The 17948-nt window shown below is 41.1% G+C and overlaps 1 protein-coding gene across 3 annotated transcripts in view; it reads left to right on the plus strand.

Annotated features, from left to right (window-relative positions):
- TMEM163 (transmembrane protein 163) overlaps positions 1-14463 on the plus strand; it is a 100834-nt gene extending 86371 nt beyond the window's left edge. For all 3 annotated transcript variants that reach the window (XM_075092889.1, XM_075092887.1, XM_075092888.1), the window contains 3 exons: positions 7247-7358; positions 11755-11896; positions 13331-14463. In XM_075092889.1, coding sequence (XP_074948990.1) covers positions 7247-7358; positions 11755-11896; positions 13331-13391 — 315 coding nt within the window. In that variant the 3' untranslated portion in view covers positions 13392-14463. The remainder of the gene's footprint in view (positions 1-7246; positions 7359-11754; positions 11897-13330) is intronic.
- Positions 14464-17948: the final 3485 nt, after the last annotated feature.

Consider the following 17948-nt stretch of genomic DNA (forward strand, 5'->3'; position numbering starts at 1 on the left):
AGTTTTAATTGACTATTTCTCAGATGATGTAATTTAAGGTTTTTTTTTTCCTACAATGTTGAGTGTTGAACCTAAAATAAAATCACTTCTTGTTGGCTCAGAAATTATTTGCGATGGTTTTTTTCCCCGTTGCTATTGGATTCAGAATATTTTGCCTATTGTTACTCGCAGCATTTGTTCTCCAACATATATTAGCTGTAATAAGATAATTCCCACTAGGAAAAGGAATTATCATTCCTTTATTGATGTTTCAGAGAGCTATATCCACAGCCAGTACTGACCCTGAGGATTTGGTATGCGCACATTTCGTTACAAATAAGGAAGAACAGCGATATTGCATATTGTTGATGACATCATGCTTGGATTTCTGTGTAAATTTTAGTGATTGTTTGATGCTTTGTTAAAATATTGAGAAAGGAGTTTAAAACTCAAATTAAACATAGGTTTTGAGTGTTGGTTTATGTCTGCATTTGCTAGTCTGCCTTGCTAGATGCAAATGCTAATTTGCATTTGCCATTTCCCTGATAAAAATCCTTTTTCATTTGCCCCTTTACCTTCTTCACATCAATTACTATATATTCTTGGATAGTATAAATATAATTTAAGTGTAAATGGTGTATTTTATTTTGACTGTTGCCACAAAGAATTTGCAGATCTTTTCCTGTTTGTTAAAGAAGGCTAGAAAAGCCCAACCCAGCCACACTGAGAATGACTGTTTTAATTTCACCTGGGGTTGTAAATCAATATCCATTTACTATTCAGTTACTGCTTGCATTTCCCTAGGTAATAGTATAACACATGTAATGTCAATGCAGTTTGGCATTTGTCCTCATTAGTATGGCAAAGGACACTTTTTTGCAAGAGTAAGCAAACATCATGCCATATTTCTGATGTTTCCTGCAGAACAAAGAAGGAAAAATGTGATCAGTTTGTGTACAAAAGACGTGCAGCACATCTGATGTGCCTTCACTGCCTCTATAAATGAAGTCACTTGAAAGATTAGGCTGTGTGTAATTCTATCATATACTGTTGACTAAAGTAAAAATGGGAAGCTAGGGGTGGCACAGTGTAGCTTTATGAGTTCTAATTTATTTACTACTTTAATCGTCTATAATAAATACATCATAAATATATTTAACTATGTCAACAGTTGAATTATAGGTCAATAGCACTATAGCAAATAATACTTGTGATTATATACATATAATATATGTCCTTATACATACTTCCCTATACATTTCTAATGTCTAAGATACATAGCTGTTTGATGCTAAAACAATGTAGATGAATTCTGGGACGATGGGAAGCATGAAGCATGAGTGATCACCGAGTTTCAAGTAGACCCTTTGCAGGAGTCCTAAGGTCACCTAAGATAGTTCTCCGGATTCATAGCGCCATGGTTCCTGGCCCCGGTGCCCCCGCTGCAGCATTCAGCACACCCTGTCTTTGTTATCTGTTTCTTGAAGAAGTGTTCTGTGCTGTGGAATTGCTTTGTCACAGCACTTTAGCACCAAAGGTACAAGTTTAAACATTCATAAGATTTTTTTTTTTTGTACTAATAATAGATCTTTATATCTCCATGTGAAGAGACTGTCTCCTACTTGAGTCAGACACTGGGCTCTCTGTTTTTTGCCAGTGAAGTGCAATTAAAATTCTTGTCCCTTTTGAAGTTAGCTGGTGAGAGAGACCCTCTGGCTTCCCAGAAGCTCCCTCTAGACTGTTAGATAAACTATTTATTACTTGGGAGAAAGTATGAGAGATTTGGATTTTTTTTTTAAAGTGTTTGTATTGGAAGCATCTCTGTTACTATCTATATAAACAGAATCCTTGAGGGGGGAGAAGGAGGGGAGCCCAGTTCTTTTTGGTTAAGTAACATGCTGCACGGAGTGGCTTTTAGTGATCCGACAGCCGGTGGGCCAATTTGACATGAGAGGTGCTGAGGGACCTGGAGGAGCAGGAGGTGGTGGAAGGCATGTGGGGATGGGGATCAAGGTGGTAGCAGGACCTGATGGATGCTGTGGAAGATGGTGACCAATCACCTGGACCAAAGAAGGGTCGTTGTGAGGATCTGTGAGACAGACAGTTAGTTGCAGAGAAGGGCAAAATTAATATTTAATAACACAAACTCAGCTCAGTTTGGGCTAGCTATGACATCGCTCCTGCCAACAGCATCTGTGGTGTTCCAGGAATGTGTCCCTACCTCCTCAGCCAAGAGGAGTGAGGCTTAACAGAGAAGAGGTGCAACACCATGAGACATTGGCTTCTCTGGGAAGGAGAAAAGTGGTATGAAAAAGATGGTACCAGTAATTCCCAGCTCCTGTGGGAGTAGGGAGGTGGTTCAGCCTTTGGCTGGTTCACAGAGGAAGCCGAGGAGAGGGCAGAAGAGTGGAAAGAAACCTGCAGCTGTTGGGGGGTGGGAGAAGCTTGTTTTGGGTCACACTAGAATGAGATACTAAGGAGAGCCAGAGAGGATTGTACATTGATTTTAATCATAATATTGTATGTGTAGTGACCACTGGGGAGGAACACTGAGCATGCCTTCTTCCTCCCATACTGATAAGTACCTTTCTACTCAACACTGTACACTTCAGGTAAAATAAGAACATTTTTACACCCCAAAAATAGAAGTGAAAGGACTGTAATTAAAGGGGAGAGGATGGAGGGGAGTTGGTAGAAATAATATATGAAATCAGGGCAAAGTTTTAGGGTCAGAATTAGTGAGATGTATTCTAGGAAAAGATTAGGAGCACAAATCAGCTGAAATGTAGTTACTAGGCTGGGAATTGTGTTAAAGTATCTCCACCTAATAAGCCAAGCACTGAAGCATCGCCTGTGGGTTTTTTTTGTTGTTGTTGTTTCTACAATAGATTCAGAAAGAGATCAAAGTCACAGCATCATCAACAACAAATTTTCCTTAAGCCATAAGATTACTGCTGCTTTTGGTGAAATCCTTGAAAGCAGGGACAGGATTGTTGTCACATTTTTGAAGACCTCTCTTCTCAGCCGCTCTCGTGGGGACAATGTGTTTGGATAAAGTGGAGGAAAGCTGCCTGCTGACTTCTATTATTCCTTTCCTAGGACCGAAAAAAGAGCATCCTAGGAAAACTTTCTTTTGGAAAACTGTCACAGCATAAAATCTTGCATAAAACTAATCTTTAACAGGGACATCGTAGTAGCTAGAGTGCTGTGTAGTGAGATGGCAGTCCAGGAAGGGCACCTCTTTTTATGTACAGTGCTGTTTTATACATGAAGCCATCTAATAAGTTACATGTGTCCTTTAATTAAGGTCTCATGTACAGTGTAGTAGTAATGAGGGACTATGATGAAAAGAAATGGAAAAGGAAAGAGCTTTATTTACCACACTAAGAAGCCTTTATCATATGGAAATGATCAGAATTTAAATTTTTATCATCTGTCACAATTTGCTGCTGCTTTAATTAAAATAACACCAAGGACGTGTACAGCGAGTCTGGCTGGATGGGCTTCGTGCTCTTAATGACTGTCAGATGGGAAGGCAAGGGGTACAGAGAGGGCAGGGCTGCAGGAAGATCCAGAGGGAGATGGTGCCAGATGGCCAGGCTTATTTTATTAATTTAGATCTCCATTATGGCTTCTTTTTTCTTCGTTTCTCCAAAGGGTGAGTTAGTTTAATGGGAATCATTTCACTGCCACAGTTTGACGTGTTTAACTCTTCAGAGCCCATAAGTGCTGCAGCAAAGTGCATGTATCAGTTGCGTGTCCCATCCGCTGGCTGCCCCCGCGAGGCCCCAGCTCTGGCCCAGGTGCTTAGCCCGCAGCAGCCCTCCTCAGGTAATTTGTTGAATCCCTATTAGCAGGTGCTTGCTACGTTGATGTCCCGACTTGTAGCGTACCAACATAGCCAGCCGCTGTCCTAAACTGGTTCCAGCTTCTGATCATTGCAGCCAAGTAGTGCAAAGGCAGTGCTTTGAGCCTTTTCTCTCCTATTGATGCCTCACCTGCTCAGGCAATGTGCCACAGGGGCTGTTCATGCTGCTGGGCTTCACCACGTATTTTGGGCTGATGTCTTACATTTGCAAAACTTTCTTGCTGCTAGCAAGTAGCCTCACTACTCTTCTTCCAGGTTTTGGGTGCCTGGACACCCAGAAAGCATAGCAAATTACTGAGGGAAGTGAATTTAAGAGACTTTTTTTTTTCCTCTTCGGTTTTGCTGTCATGCATCGTGCGCTCAGTTACTGAGGTGTCTGCTGCCTCCCCGTGGCTGTTGTGAAAAGCTGTGCACAACTGGAGATGGTGATTTTAGATAGTATTTAAATTTAGGGATTTAGAGATAAAAAAAGGAATATCATCTTCTGAAAACCTGTTTGGCACAGTCTAAAGCAAGAAACTACCGAGACGTTTGCATTAAGAGCAGGGTTTTAAAATTTCGTCCCTTTCTGCGTCCACTCCGATGACAAAGGAGCTTTGATTTGTCAGGTCTTTTGCATCATCGTTTGTTATTGGATTAGTAGTAGCAACAAAATGAGCTTGTCTTCTCTGATTCAGTTAAAAAACCCACCAAACTTATGAAGAATTTCTAGTTCCTGAACCCTCTATGAAAAGCCTGCTCATTAATTCCCTTCATGAGTTGATTCAGAAGTCTGTATCACGTTTAAGTCATTCTTGGATTCTAGAATAATTTTGATCATTACCGTATAGCTGGAACAAATGGCAAGATGCATTTCCACATACCATGAGTTTAGTGACACATGAAGGAAAAAAACTGAATTCACCCCAAAATTCTGTGGTATGTGCTGTGACAAGAAAAAAACCAACTAGCTCAAAATAAGGTTCCATCCAAAGGATGAAATTGTGTGCTATAACACAGGGAATAAGGCATAACATTTCCAAGATTCTGAATTAATACTGCGCTAATGAAAAAGCCTGTGCTTTGCTGAGAAGGAAGAAAAGAGGTAGGGATGCACAGGAGCTATCAGTAAGTTTTTTGGGAGTCTGTGGGGTGATGATGAAATAAGAGATCTCATGTAGACATTGAGCATTGGCAAGTGAGATGCAAGAGAAACACTGTTGAACTGTCGATTACTCCACTGAGCACCCACCTGACACATGTTGCCTGCGGAAGGCTGGGGCTAGCCGCTGGCCTGTGCATGGCTGAGAGCAGATTCATGTTGGTACACCTCTTTACATTGCCCTTTTCACCCCCTCCTCACTCACCATTTCATGAGTGAGGGGCCTTCATGCTCTTGAGAGCATCACAAGCAGGTTTGCTTGCCACAGTTACTGTTACAAATGATTAAAGTAGAAGCCAAACTCACTTATTTGTGGGAAGGAAGCTCACAGTCGGTATGATAGTATGGGAATGGCACTCCGAAAGCAACTCAGCAGGTTGGGGTAGAGATGCCTAGGTTGGTGGAGCATATCTTTCTGCTTCAGATTATTCTGAAGTCTTACACATGCTGTATATTAAATATTACATTAAAGAATCTAATAAATATTAGGTGAGATGAGATAAAATCTGAAGACCAATCAGAATTTGTCAGACTATCAAAGTTAAGTCTTTGGGCAAAGTGAATATACACTTTTGAGAAAGATGCACAAAATTTAGAGGCATGAATTTGACAAGGATGTCAAATTTCGAGTGATTTTTGCAAAGCTTATCCAGGCTTTTGGAGCTTTGTTGTAATTTCAGATCTTCTGAAAGCTCCCAGTTTCCCTTGTTAGGCTGATTGCAAGAAAATAGTCCTAGTCCTTCCTTAGTCCTTACCTAGCACTCCAAAATTGCCTGGGTCTTTTCCAGTCATTTTATTAGAATAATTTTACAAATGCTTTTTATCCTACCTTCTCCCAGTGCTTGAGTCCTGTGTTCTCACTGCTTCTATTTTACTCTCTTTCCCTCAGGGCATTTTTGTCTTAATATTCAATATTGTACCAGGATGAGAGAGAATAAGCTCATGGCTGAGAGTGAATGAAGTAAACTTTGAAAATTATATGACATAAAAAATGGTATAAAAATATATTGAATGATTTATTTAGGGATGTGAGTGCATTATACCAGTAATCTGATTCCTGGTATCTTCCTAAGCGGCTTTCAAAGCCATTTTTTGATTTCTTTGGGTTTGGAATTGCTGCTAAAATAATGAAAATGGATGGAGCTTGATCATCATGACAATGTTTACTATCAACGGGCATTTTTGCCAGAGTGTTTTAATCAGTAACAGGGTCCCAATGGCACTGGCCCACTTAGACCTGTAGATAACAAAAAAAAGTTCTTGCTATTTCCTTCATTTCTACTGATGTTGCAGGACTTAAATTAAAGCTTCTATCAAGGGTTATAAATTAATGTATTTCAAAGCTCTGTGGTTAGATGGCAGGCAAGCATGCTAAGAGCTCGCTTGGGTTTCTCTGCAGAGCCCATGGGGTGAGGTACCTCCAGGGGGGAAAAGGCACAGGGACTCCCTTTAGGCACCTTACTGCAATGCTGGCATTTCAGTGCCCAGGAGTGTTTCCTCCCACACCAGCCAAACACAAAATAGTCAGGAGAAAGCGTTTGATGCCTCCAGGTGACTTTTTAGAGAATGTACATTAAAGAATTAGTTACTCTTATTTGCCCTACATAGACATTCAGCTTTCTGTTGAGGCAGCCTAGGGAGCCTAGGCTATACATTCCAGTTAAGCAATGTGGTTATTTTTGTAGCTGTGAAACGCAAGTCCATGAAAAACTTGTTTTCTAACAAAGACCTAAACCTGCACTTTGGACATCCGTAAGCTACTCTTATGGATGTAGCTTGGACCAGACTTCACCTTAGAAGAAGGAAACAAAACAAAACCAAAGCAAGCGCAGAATCAGAAACAATATTATATGGTTATTTTTCACACCAATAATTACCAAAGGTCTGGTAAGTGGGATTCTACTCTCATGCCTTTATCCTGCACATGAGGACTTCATTACTGATTGCATTAGGCGCTAGACTACTAGGCAGTCTCCACTCAGCCCTGCAGGTATATAACCCCGTAAATGTGAGGAGTTTGGGTCAATTCGTAATTTGTTGCTTGGAACTATCATTAATTGTGTTTGCAAAAGCAATTGGAGATGGAAATATAAGCAAAATAAGCACCAGCTGTCATGAAAGTCGTAACTGAGGAAGTCTTTTTCTCAGGTTGCATACTTCAGTGGCACAAATAATTACATGATTACCAGTACTATTTGTCATTTAATATATGGGGCACAACTAGAAGACGTACTAATATCTGACATAATCTCTTTCAGGATGATTTTCTGTATAGCGTCTCCATTTTAAGTGGAATCCTTTGCACCGTCTTGGCAGTAATCAAATTTATGCTGGGGAAGGTCCTTACAAGCAGAGCGCTGATAACTGATGGTGAGTGTGAAGCTGATCCTGCTGCATTTATAGATTCTTCCAGGCAATGTTGTAGACACAGAGGATACAAGTGACCCCAACGTGAGGGCAATGGCAAAAGCCTATTGAAATCAGGCAGCCACTGGGAAATGGAAAAAACCCCAAACCCCAGAACAGCAGTACCACAGACTAGCCTCTTGCATAGATACCTCAGCTGAAATGGGTGTTTCTGGATGAAGTCAAACAGTTAATGTGTGGATAGTAAGCAATAATAGAGAGTTAGAGGTAGAGCATGTAATGAATTAGATGGGTATTAGTCACAGGTTAGACTACAGAGGGGCAATATGACACCAGTTTATATAGCTTTGGTGAAGTCACCTCTATCCTCACTGCCTATGTGTGGTAAACAATTTCATCCCTACAGTTAAAAGGAAGCAAGTCTGTTGCAGAAAACGCTGCCCTGCCTCGAGCAGGAATCGCAACCATCATTCATACATAACCCATGTAGACTTAATTTGCCACTGAGTGCTTTTCTGGCCACTCAGTAAAGCCTGGGGAGTATCGCACGTGTAAAACAAAGCCTATGCCTGCCTACTGCCCTGCACTTCTGTGGCCCTCCTGGAGTTTGGAACAAGGTGAATCTAGTCCACTATATCCAAGAGGACCTTGCTCTGTTGGCTCAGGTGTGCAGTGGCCAACTGATGTGATTTTAAAGGTATGTTTAAAGGCATGTTTTAAAAGTAGGTCCAGATATGCCCCTTACTGACAAGGCTCGAGCTTGTGAGTCTTCAGAAAGCCACGGGCATCTGCTCTGCAAGTGAGGCCACAGGGATGGCAGAGATTTCACAGCACCCTAAAAGTCTCTACCAGTTTTTATCTGCAAGCACAGGACAGTTGTAGATACTCTGTAAACATACACAGTAGGGTATTAATGATTCATGGATTGTGGTACATAAATTATTTTATTCCACTAAAGATTTCATTTTAAGGAAATTCAATTTTCAGCTTACTCTAGGGATGCGTACAATGGCTTTATTTTACGTAATGTAAACATACTCAAAATTTTTTTGGTGATCTCTTGATAACACATTATGAGTACTTATAGTTTACGTTGCCCCACTTACATAAATACTTCATGAGTGTTTATCTTTTAAATACAAAATAAGCAAAAAAGGAATCAAAAAAGCAGGGGCTGCAACTAAGCTACTGCCTCCCTGCATTTGTGATTCTCTCCCAACAGACCACGCTGTTCAGTGAGCTTATTCTTTACTATGGACTCTGCCACCCTAGACATTTTGAAACTAAAAGATCACCAACCTGCAAAAAGGATTCTGGAAAGGATCCTGGGGACTGCAGACCAGTGAGTCTGACTTCCTTCACTGCCAGAGTGTAAGTGGGACATGTCGACCATTTCAGAACTGTGTCTATGCAGACAAATGATTAACCTTCCCTTTAAAAAAATGTAGCTTGTTTTTGAAACAGAGCAGTTTTTTTCAGACAAAATATTAGCTACAAAATTCCTGAATAGCTCTGAATTGGCCTCCTGTATGACATAGAAATCCCTTCCCCTATAATTATCTTTGTGCTAATTATGTTGCTTCTGAGCTGGAGATTGCTCATTCTTTGATTAAAAAAAATTAGGGAATAAAGTATACAATTACCTCGGTCTGGTTTTTATCTCTCTCTCCTCTCCTTTATAACTACTTTAGAAAATGTAGGAGGCGGATCTTACAATGTGTGGTTAAATATCTTCTTTCGCAAGATATATTTACATATATACTTGATTGATTAACAATCAGGAGGAGACAATGTGAGTCGGCAGCTGAGACAGATTTAGCACTCCCTTGCATATCTTTTTTTAGCGTTTTCTGTTTCCTGCTAATTTACCTCCTGCAATCACTGGCTGTAGCCCAACAAACTGTTTTGAGTAACAAGAATGTACATTTTTCTTCCTGAAAAATAGGTTTATTTTCAAAACAGCAAATTCTCTCTCATATGTGTCAACCTCCATTAACAATTTTTTTAAAGAATAATTTTGTTTTCTAGTAGGGCTTGACAACAATATCTCTAAAGCCTAAATGTATGAATCCTAATAAAGCAAAATGTTATTTGTACAATTTGTTCATACCAAAAGCTCATGGCCTTTCAGATAATAAAACCAGCCCATTTCCTATCTTCAATTTTGTAACATCTCGGAGGACAAATGCAGGTATGTGACAGTTCGGTGATGTCAGCCAACTTTCCTGTAGGTGTTAGATACCTGTTTCCCTCCCAGATTTAGCCACCTGTTTTTTCCTGTGCTAGCCTTATGCACAGGACACGGTGTCCGGATTAATACCTGCAGCCATTATGTGACTTCCTGCCACACCAGCAAAGAAAGGTTTGACTGAATGACAGTCAGGAAGAGAAAACAATTTCCTTTGTAAGTAGCTTTTGGATCATTTGGAACCATCAGCCAATAATGGCAAGAAGGTATATTATTCCTGCCTTTTGTGTACCATGCTGAGGGATTCTGATTTAAGCTGGAGCTGGGGAAGTAACACTGGTTGAAATTTATAGTTAATTAATTTATACTTAATATTCTTTTTGTACGCACACACTATATTTCATTGACCTGTATTAGCAGTGTAAGTTTTATTGCCTGGGAATAAAAAAGGATTAGGATTCTTCTAGACTAGAGTGTTGACAGAGTAATTGTGTCCATATTGGTTGAGCTATACTGGTATAATTAATCCAATAATCAGATATTTACATGCAATGCTTATGATACCAATTGTAGCATGCACTGCCACAGTCCAAAAAAAAACCTAACCCCCTTTTCTTTGCAGGGCTGGAAGCCTGAAACATTTGTATGCCCTATTCTGCCACAGACTTGCTAAGTAACCTGGGCTTTTCCGTGCCAGAGTTTCCTTTGCATTTAAGTACCTACTGACAGGGGTCTGGTGGATCTTAATCACAATATTGATGGTTTATACAAGTATTTCAGCTGTAGGGATACCTAGGAAAGGTCAATTTTTAGCTGCATCTTTCAGAAAGACTTAACATGATTTAGGTTAAGGACTGGCTGTGAGAGGTCTGGGGCAAAGGAGATGTTCAGGAATAAGTGTCACGTATGTGGTTGTTGGCAGCTGTGGGGAATTGGCAAAGAACTGGCTAAAGTACTATAAGGAGCAGCTGACTAGAGTTGACTCACCAAGCAATATAGAATATTTCAAGTTTGATTTTTCATTTGTTGAATAGTATATATATATATATCTCTACCAAATGAATGCATTATTGGTGACTTTTTTTTGGTAGAACAACAGTTCTTTTTGGTTATTGAGAAAAAAATGAACACAAGAAATGACTTTAGAAAAACCCTAAAACAATAACCAATCAAACAAAAGGTGAAGGAAAAATGGCATTAATTATTCCAAAAGCTCTGGGAGACTCCTTGAAGGCACAATCTTGGAGACAAAGAGAAAGAGTTTATAAAAGAAAGAGGGCTCCAAAAGGATGTTCATAAACAGAAAATACTCCTAGGGTTATTCTGTATGTCTTCCCTAACGCAGCTCTAAGCTATAGTGCCAAATACATGTAAATAAATATATGGAATGGGGCAAAAAACTTCAAGAGAAGGTCTTTACAACATTACTATGCGAAACCGTTTTCCTTTTTGTGAGCGCCTTGGGTGTACTGGACTCCAGTTTGCTCCTTTTCAGAGAAAGTGAGCGCCTTTGGGTGCCTTACAAAGTGGTCTTTGAAGTTCTAACCGGGGATATTTGCAAATGCAGCAAGGGTACATACATTATGAAGAGGTGCTTTGGAAGATAACTGGGCAACAGCAGTCATATGTGGGACTGCAGCCAGCCAGCCACTCTTTTACAGCTCAAAGAGTCTTCATTCATGACAATAAGCTACAAGAGACATCAGTGCTTGACTGTCAGAGTCAACACGGAGCGGGTCCAGTATTTTAAAGGAATATTGCGGTTTGGAACATTAGCATCGAGAAGTGAAAGCCCTATGAAATACACAGCAGCTAGAATTGGGATTTGGAACTAAACAGAGAATGAAAAAATTGGGGCTGACCAAATCAGGACACACAGTCCAGGGAAATTAATGTCAAGTTACTTGTATCGGCCAAGATGAGTGACAAAGTTCTCAAGCACTGGTCAGACACCAACTATTCTGTGCTTATTTGTTGAAATGAAGTGTGGCAAAGACCTCTGGCTAACCGCTTGTGAGCGAATTGTGCTGCCTTCTCCTCAATGCAGTGCAGGGGTGAGTAGGTGCCACTGCGTGACCTCTCCCAAGGATCTGTGCTCCTTTCTGGGGGCGCTGGTATAATAATGCCAGATTACCTCTTCTTAGGCGAGGTGGTTAATACAAATTCCTTGAGATTTGGTTCTTCCTTTAATTATTTTTTTTCTCCTTCCAGGTTTCAACTCTCTTGTAGGTGGAATAATGGGATTTTCCATCCTTCTTAGCGCGGAAGTTTTTAAACACAATTCTTCTGTCTGGTATCTGGATGGCAGTATAGGAGTTTTAATTGGACTTACAATATTTGCCTATGGAATCAAGTGAGTATCTCCTGCTAGCAGGTATTTCCATATATACAGCAGATGGGCTGTCTGTTTAATATAATATGCCATAGCTCTTAAAGGCTTATATAACCCTAGTAAAATCAGTCACTGGAATTTATTAGACTAGCTGCCAATACTGAAGCAGGGTGTGTAGACAGGGATAAAAGATTGTGTGTCTCACATCAGTTGGAAAGAAGCCAGGACTTAAACAGAAACTGGAGTAATTTTAGCAGACTTTTATATACCTGAATTTGGAAATATAAGGTTTGAAATATTTGAAAAATAACCAGAAATCTTGGATAAAATCAGTCCCTGTTGCTTCTATGGCACATTTCTAGGCAATGTTTTTTCCCAAAGAAAGTTAAAGATAAGGTGCCCAAGTTTAAAGAATGATCTTGCTAGTGCTTTCCATCCTAGCCCTACCCTATAGCATCTTCTGAAGGTTGGTCAGTCGTGTTTCAAATGTTATTTCTATTGAGTTTTAAGATGCTTTCTTGATTCACAACACCAGAAATAGAATAAAATTAAATGAAGCTCTGGCATGTACTTCATTGCTGCCACAATTTCCCTTGGTTGCATGGGATTTAACTAAGGGGTTTGTGTTTTTTATCCCCCTTTCTGCCATAAGAGAAAGGGGGAGATGTAGCATCTTAGTTAATTGGAATCATGCCTGTTGAGAAGCAGACCTTGGCCAGGCTGCAGTAAGCTGTCATCTGGAAGCTGTGTGGGTTTTTTTTAAGCTTGGAAAATTAAATTAACATTTTAATGGGGAATACCATTCTTGGAAAAATCACTATAATCACTCTTTCCATTGTAAAACTAACTGTTCTGGAAAACTGTAGAGGCAAATTCATGCGCAGTATTTATTTAAACATACCAACCAGCAGCAGAAACCTTTTGTACACCCACGGAAGCTCATGCTGCATCCATGCCATCAGCTTGCTCGACACTGTGCTCAGCCACTGTGTCACCAAGACACACGGAAGGCTAATGAAGGATAAAACTAAATTCTATTCTGGCAACTACCCGATTTTACAGTTCGTGAAACTAATGTAATTATCCTCTGCTTTTAGATACCTTCTTACAGCAGCCTGGTCTGAAACAGGTGGCTACAACACTCCCTTTCCCACTCATCCCTCCATGGCTTCTCCAGCCAAAGGTGCTGCTGTGTGTTTTGGTTCCTTGGTGCAGCCCTGCAGCAAAGCTTGCTAAAGGAGGGCCCCTTCTACATTGTGTTTTACACTCCCTTTCAGGCAGAATTAATTGTGGGGCAGAATTAATTCTGATCAGGGGAAAGAAAGATAAGGCTGTTACTAGATCTGAGTTCTTCTTAATTCATAAACTAAATCAGTCTTTATAAGTAAAGAGAACACCCCAGTTCCAGGGCTTGCCTGTGTCTCAGCATAAACACTCTTGTGCTTTCCTCTGCAGGTTGCTTATCGATATGATACCCCGTGTAAGGCAAACGCGCCATTATGAAATGTTTGAGTGAAGATCACACCCTGTCCTCTGTCAGGACTGTAAAACTATAGCATCGTATGTTTTGGCAAGTGGTGCCAATGGTATTTTACTAAATATGCAGTTTGTTTCCCGTGGTCTGTTTTTGTTGAAGTTTGTTTTAATGGGAAATCTCTCTGTAAAACTGGCATATATGCACACTGCTTGCAATTCAGCAAAACAGCAGCATTTTTTTTTTTTAAGTATGCTATTGATTCCTGTGACAATAGAAAACATGCAGTTTGCAGTTTTAACCCAGCTGCCATGTTGTATATTCCAGAGTGAAAGTGTTCTTAATGGTGTGATAAGCCTGTGGGTAAAGAAGTGCCAGTTTTGGATCTTGTTTTCTTTTCCCCTGGCCTGTATTTTCCCAAACACGTGCTGTAACAGAAGTACAATCCTTGCTAACCTCTTCGGCTAACAGAGTATCCTGTGTAGAGTCCGGACACCAAGAACTGTGTCGCTTAAAACACTTGAGTAGCTACTTCCTCGCCCCCCATTCAGACAGAGGCACAGAAAGCAGGTATAAACCTTTCTGTGATCAGAGAGATACTTCATTTTAATCCTAAATTAACTGAAACTATACCTCTTCAATTTAAATTCTATTTTTTTCTTAAAAAGACACTGTTCATAGCTTTGCATGGACCAAACAACCACACACAGTATTACTGTACAGACCAAAGCCAAAAAGACTTGCAAGGAAGAGGAGCTGCTTGAGGAATGGGATTTTCATCTTCTAGTATACTGTACGCAGATGTACCAGCCTGTGTGACTTTGTGGTTGCTCTGTAGTCTGATGATGGCACAGCAGTGGCTCAATCTGGTGGTGAGATACAGATCTATTTATTAGATGTAGATTGTCCTGTAAAGTGTTGCTCACCTTCCATCACACATCTTATATATCACTTAATAGCAGGTTGAATTATCAAAGACTCTTGATGTATAATCAATAAAACTGGTATCTATTTTATACAGTATCTGTAAGTACCATTTGAAAACTATTTCCAGAATGTATTATAGAACCAAGTCTTCCTGTATAGCAGCCTATTAAACTGGATTCTCTGGCTATATCCATTTTCTCTTTATTTTATATATTCCAGGTTGGTTTTCACAACACAGAACCAGTGTTGTTGCTTCTGTTTATCACAGGTGGATAAAAAAAATAGACAGTCCACCGTCGAGTTTGAAACAGGAGCATGGTAAGTAGCCAAGTAGCTAGAAACGCCCATTCCTAGCCATGTGACGATAGACTACATGAACCAGAGTAGATGTTAGTTAGGGTGTTCAGGGATTGATGTACAGTGGGGACACTGGTTTTATTTTTTAATTTTTTTTTTTACTGGTGCCTTGTGATGCTAAGACTATTTCCCATCAGATGCCACTTAGCAAGGTCTCAGCCAGGTGCTTAAGGATCTTTAGGAAAAGCCAACTCCAAATGCTGTGGGTAGGAACAGACCACCAAAAGGTTTCCCTGACCTGGCAGTGCCTATATGAGGTACACAGTGTTGGAAAGATGACATGGTTCTGCTTGAAAGAGACCATTCTTTACGGCAAAATGAATTTTGTTCTGCTGCTATAGTTTGTTTACACATATTTTAGATAAATTATGTTTATATAACATCTGTATGCAAACTTTAGAATATTGTTGCTGTCAGTGCTGATGCTGCTTGTGCCTTGCCGTCACAGGATGATGCTAGAGATCAGCATGTCACTCGGCAGTAAGATGTAAGTAAGTACAATACTTGAGAAGCCAAAGGAGCTACTTCATGCATGCATTCAGCATAGACTCCAGACAGACTGTAAAGTACAGGAGTCATCGCTGTGCTCATCACAGGTGGATTTTTAAGTATCAAATACCACCTACCCCAACAAGACCCTTTCTTCCTACACAAGCTCCTCATTTTTTCTGCTTTTGCTTAGTCCTGATATTTTCCCCTTATGCTGCCTCTCTATCTCCTAGTTCCATGAAGTGAGCTGTGGAACACTTATTTCCCCACTGATAACTAGCTTTTGCCAGGCATCTTCAGCCTCAGCCAGAGCCTGAACATCTCTGTATTAGACAACTCATGGTTCTGTTAGTTTTATTAGTGCTGTTTACCCTCTTCTGCCCCTCCAGGGGTTTTATTACTTCCCCAGTCCCGTTGCTAGAATGACACTTGGGGACTACTAAAAGTGCTGCCCTGCAGGGCCATGCACTCCAGCAGCCTGTTTGTAGCAGAGGCCAGTGCCAACTGCTTCTGAAGGGAAGTGAGAAGGTGGAATTGGTTGTGGGAAGATACTAACTCCTGCTCTAGCCTTTGCAACACAGAAGTCAAATCCCAGAGTATTGAAATATGAATGTTTGAATGTGTAGGACATTCAAACCAACACCCAGCGCAAACATTAAATATTTCTGTTAAAAGGCTAAGTGTACATAAGAGCCCAGGACTACGCAGATGTGTTCCTGCACGGGGCAAAGCTGAGCACTGAGTAAATGAAGTTTCACACTTCTTCCTGGAACTCCAAAACACTCTTTCTTAGAGGATGTTTGTAAGCACAAACTCTAGCTGTGTAGCCTTTGAAGAAGAGATGTGGTTAAACAAGTTAATCATTCTTCTTATCAGATCAATTTAAACCAACTGCAGAAACTTTTCAGTTACTGCAGGTGCTTCAAAGCGTTTCTAAAATAAGCAGGTAAATACAAGAAAATAACTGAAATACTTGTGATACTTAAAGGCAAAAAGACTGGGAAATAATGAGACTCAGCAATGAAAGCAAATACATGCTGATGAAGCCAGCTACCATCGGGGAGACTTTGATCCATGACAATAGGAAAGCATAACGGCTCATCTAATTTACTGAGACACTCTGCTCTAGCCAGCCACCCTCAAAGGTAACTTTCTGTATTAGTTTTCTTTATTAAACATCTGTGCCAGCTCATTTTTCTAACTCTGAGAAACAAGTGTTCTTCCAGCTAAGCTAAGTGAAGGTGGACTTTTCAAAAGCTGAAGTAGTTCAAAAGCACTTGGACTAAGCACCTGAAACTTGGCACTGGCCAACATAATATTTTGCCTGGGCATTATGGGCTGCAGAAGCATGACAACAGACAGCACTGCCAAATGTGCTTGATTGTGCACAGGACACAAGGAAGGGGCTTCAGTGTTCATACAAGGAACATCGCTGGCCAGTGCAGGGACTGCAAACTGAATTAAAGTCTGGCCAAAGTCGGCATTGCAAATTAATCCCTGAAAACGACTACTTGCCTGAGCAGGTGCTTTGAATTTGGCCATATGCTCAGCAGGGAAGGAAGCTACCAAAAACTCTCACAGTGAGGCTTACACCAGCTGCAGTCTTGAATCCCAAGCCATGCCCTGCATACACTGGGTAGCCATGCGTATATTCTAATAATGGCTAATGATGCTGTTCCATTTCTAGCTAAAAGCCGGATTGTTTTGAACCCAGATTGTCATCAAGAAATTGCTAGGCTAACATCCCTTGCTGATTCAGTCCCACTTCGCTCCTAGCAATAGCGGGTAAGCAACAAATAAGCATGAGCCAACCATGGTGGAAAAAAGGAGCCTCAAAAGAAGCTCCTTGCTGAAAGTGGTGTTCCAGAAACAGACATGAAGCAAAGACCCCAGACAAGGAGCTTCTCAGAGGTGGGAAAATGCAGCTCTAGGTATTCCTGCATCTGGGAATGTACCATGGGGTTCCTCACTGCTGATACCACCATTGGTGTTGCTGCAGTCTCAGCTGCCTGGGAAAAGGTGCAGACACTTCTGGCATCCCTTGGGGGCCAGCTCAGGGTGGTGCCAGGTCACGAGACAAGTATTAAACCTTAGCACTACCTAAAGCAGGAGTGCTTGTTCCCAACCCTGCAATGCATTTTTCCTGGATCATCAAATTTATACTCAAGAACTGTCTTTACTATCCATTTTATTTTGAAGTCTCTTGAGACTGGAGTATCAAACAGAAGGCCATGAGAGCAGCAGGCTGCCTCTGCAACACCTGAGTTAAGGAGATGCTGAAGCTACTTGACCAGCAACTCTCCGTGGGCTACACGGACTTGTGTGGCTGTCCCAGCCAGAGCCTGCAAGCAGGAAAGTGTTTAGCTGTGCTCACAGCACCTGAGATTTCTCACCGCTGCTTCCAAGCGTCTGCTGCTAGTCTTGTGTTAGGCGCACTGACACCAAGTGGTGCTGCGACAACACACATCGCCAAGACTGTGGCTGTGTTTATCCAGGACCAGTAACCAAGCAGGAGCAGCGCGCAAAAAACACATTCCTGTGGCCTGGCGTGTGGGGCCAGGTTATGCAGCTGGAGAGGATAATTAAATCAAATAGCAGCCAATGCAGGGATCCTTCCTTCTCCTGTTCCTCCCACGTTTGGGAGCTGATATTTTTCTTTCAGCCACAAAATCGGTATTTGAGGCAGCACTGAACAGTTCTACTGGCGTGGTGCTACTGACCGGTCAGCACAGCCACTCCTCTAGCAGCCTCCAGCCCCCTCGCTGGGAGCACAGAGAGCCGCAGATCTGGAGAACTCCTGTGTGTGGGTGCAGCAGGGACTGACGC

Source organism: Phalacrocorax aristotelis, chromosome 5 (assembly GCF_949628215.1).
Source record: "Phalacrocorax aristotelis chromosome 5, bGulAri2.1, whole genome shotgun sequence".
NCBI lineage: Eukaryota > Metazoa > Chordata > Aves > Suliformes > Phalacrocoracidae > Phalacrocorax > Phalacrocorax aristotelis.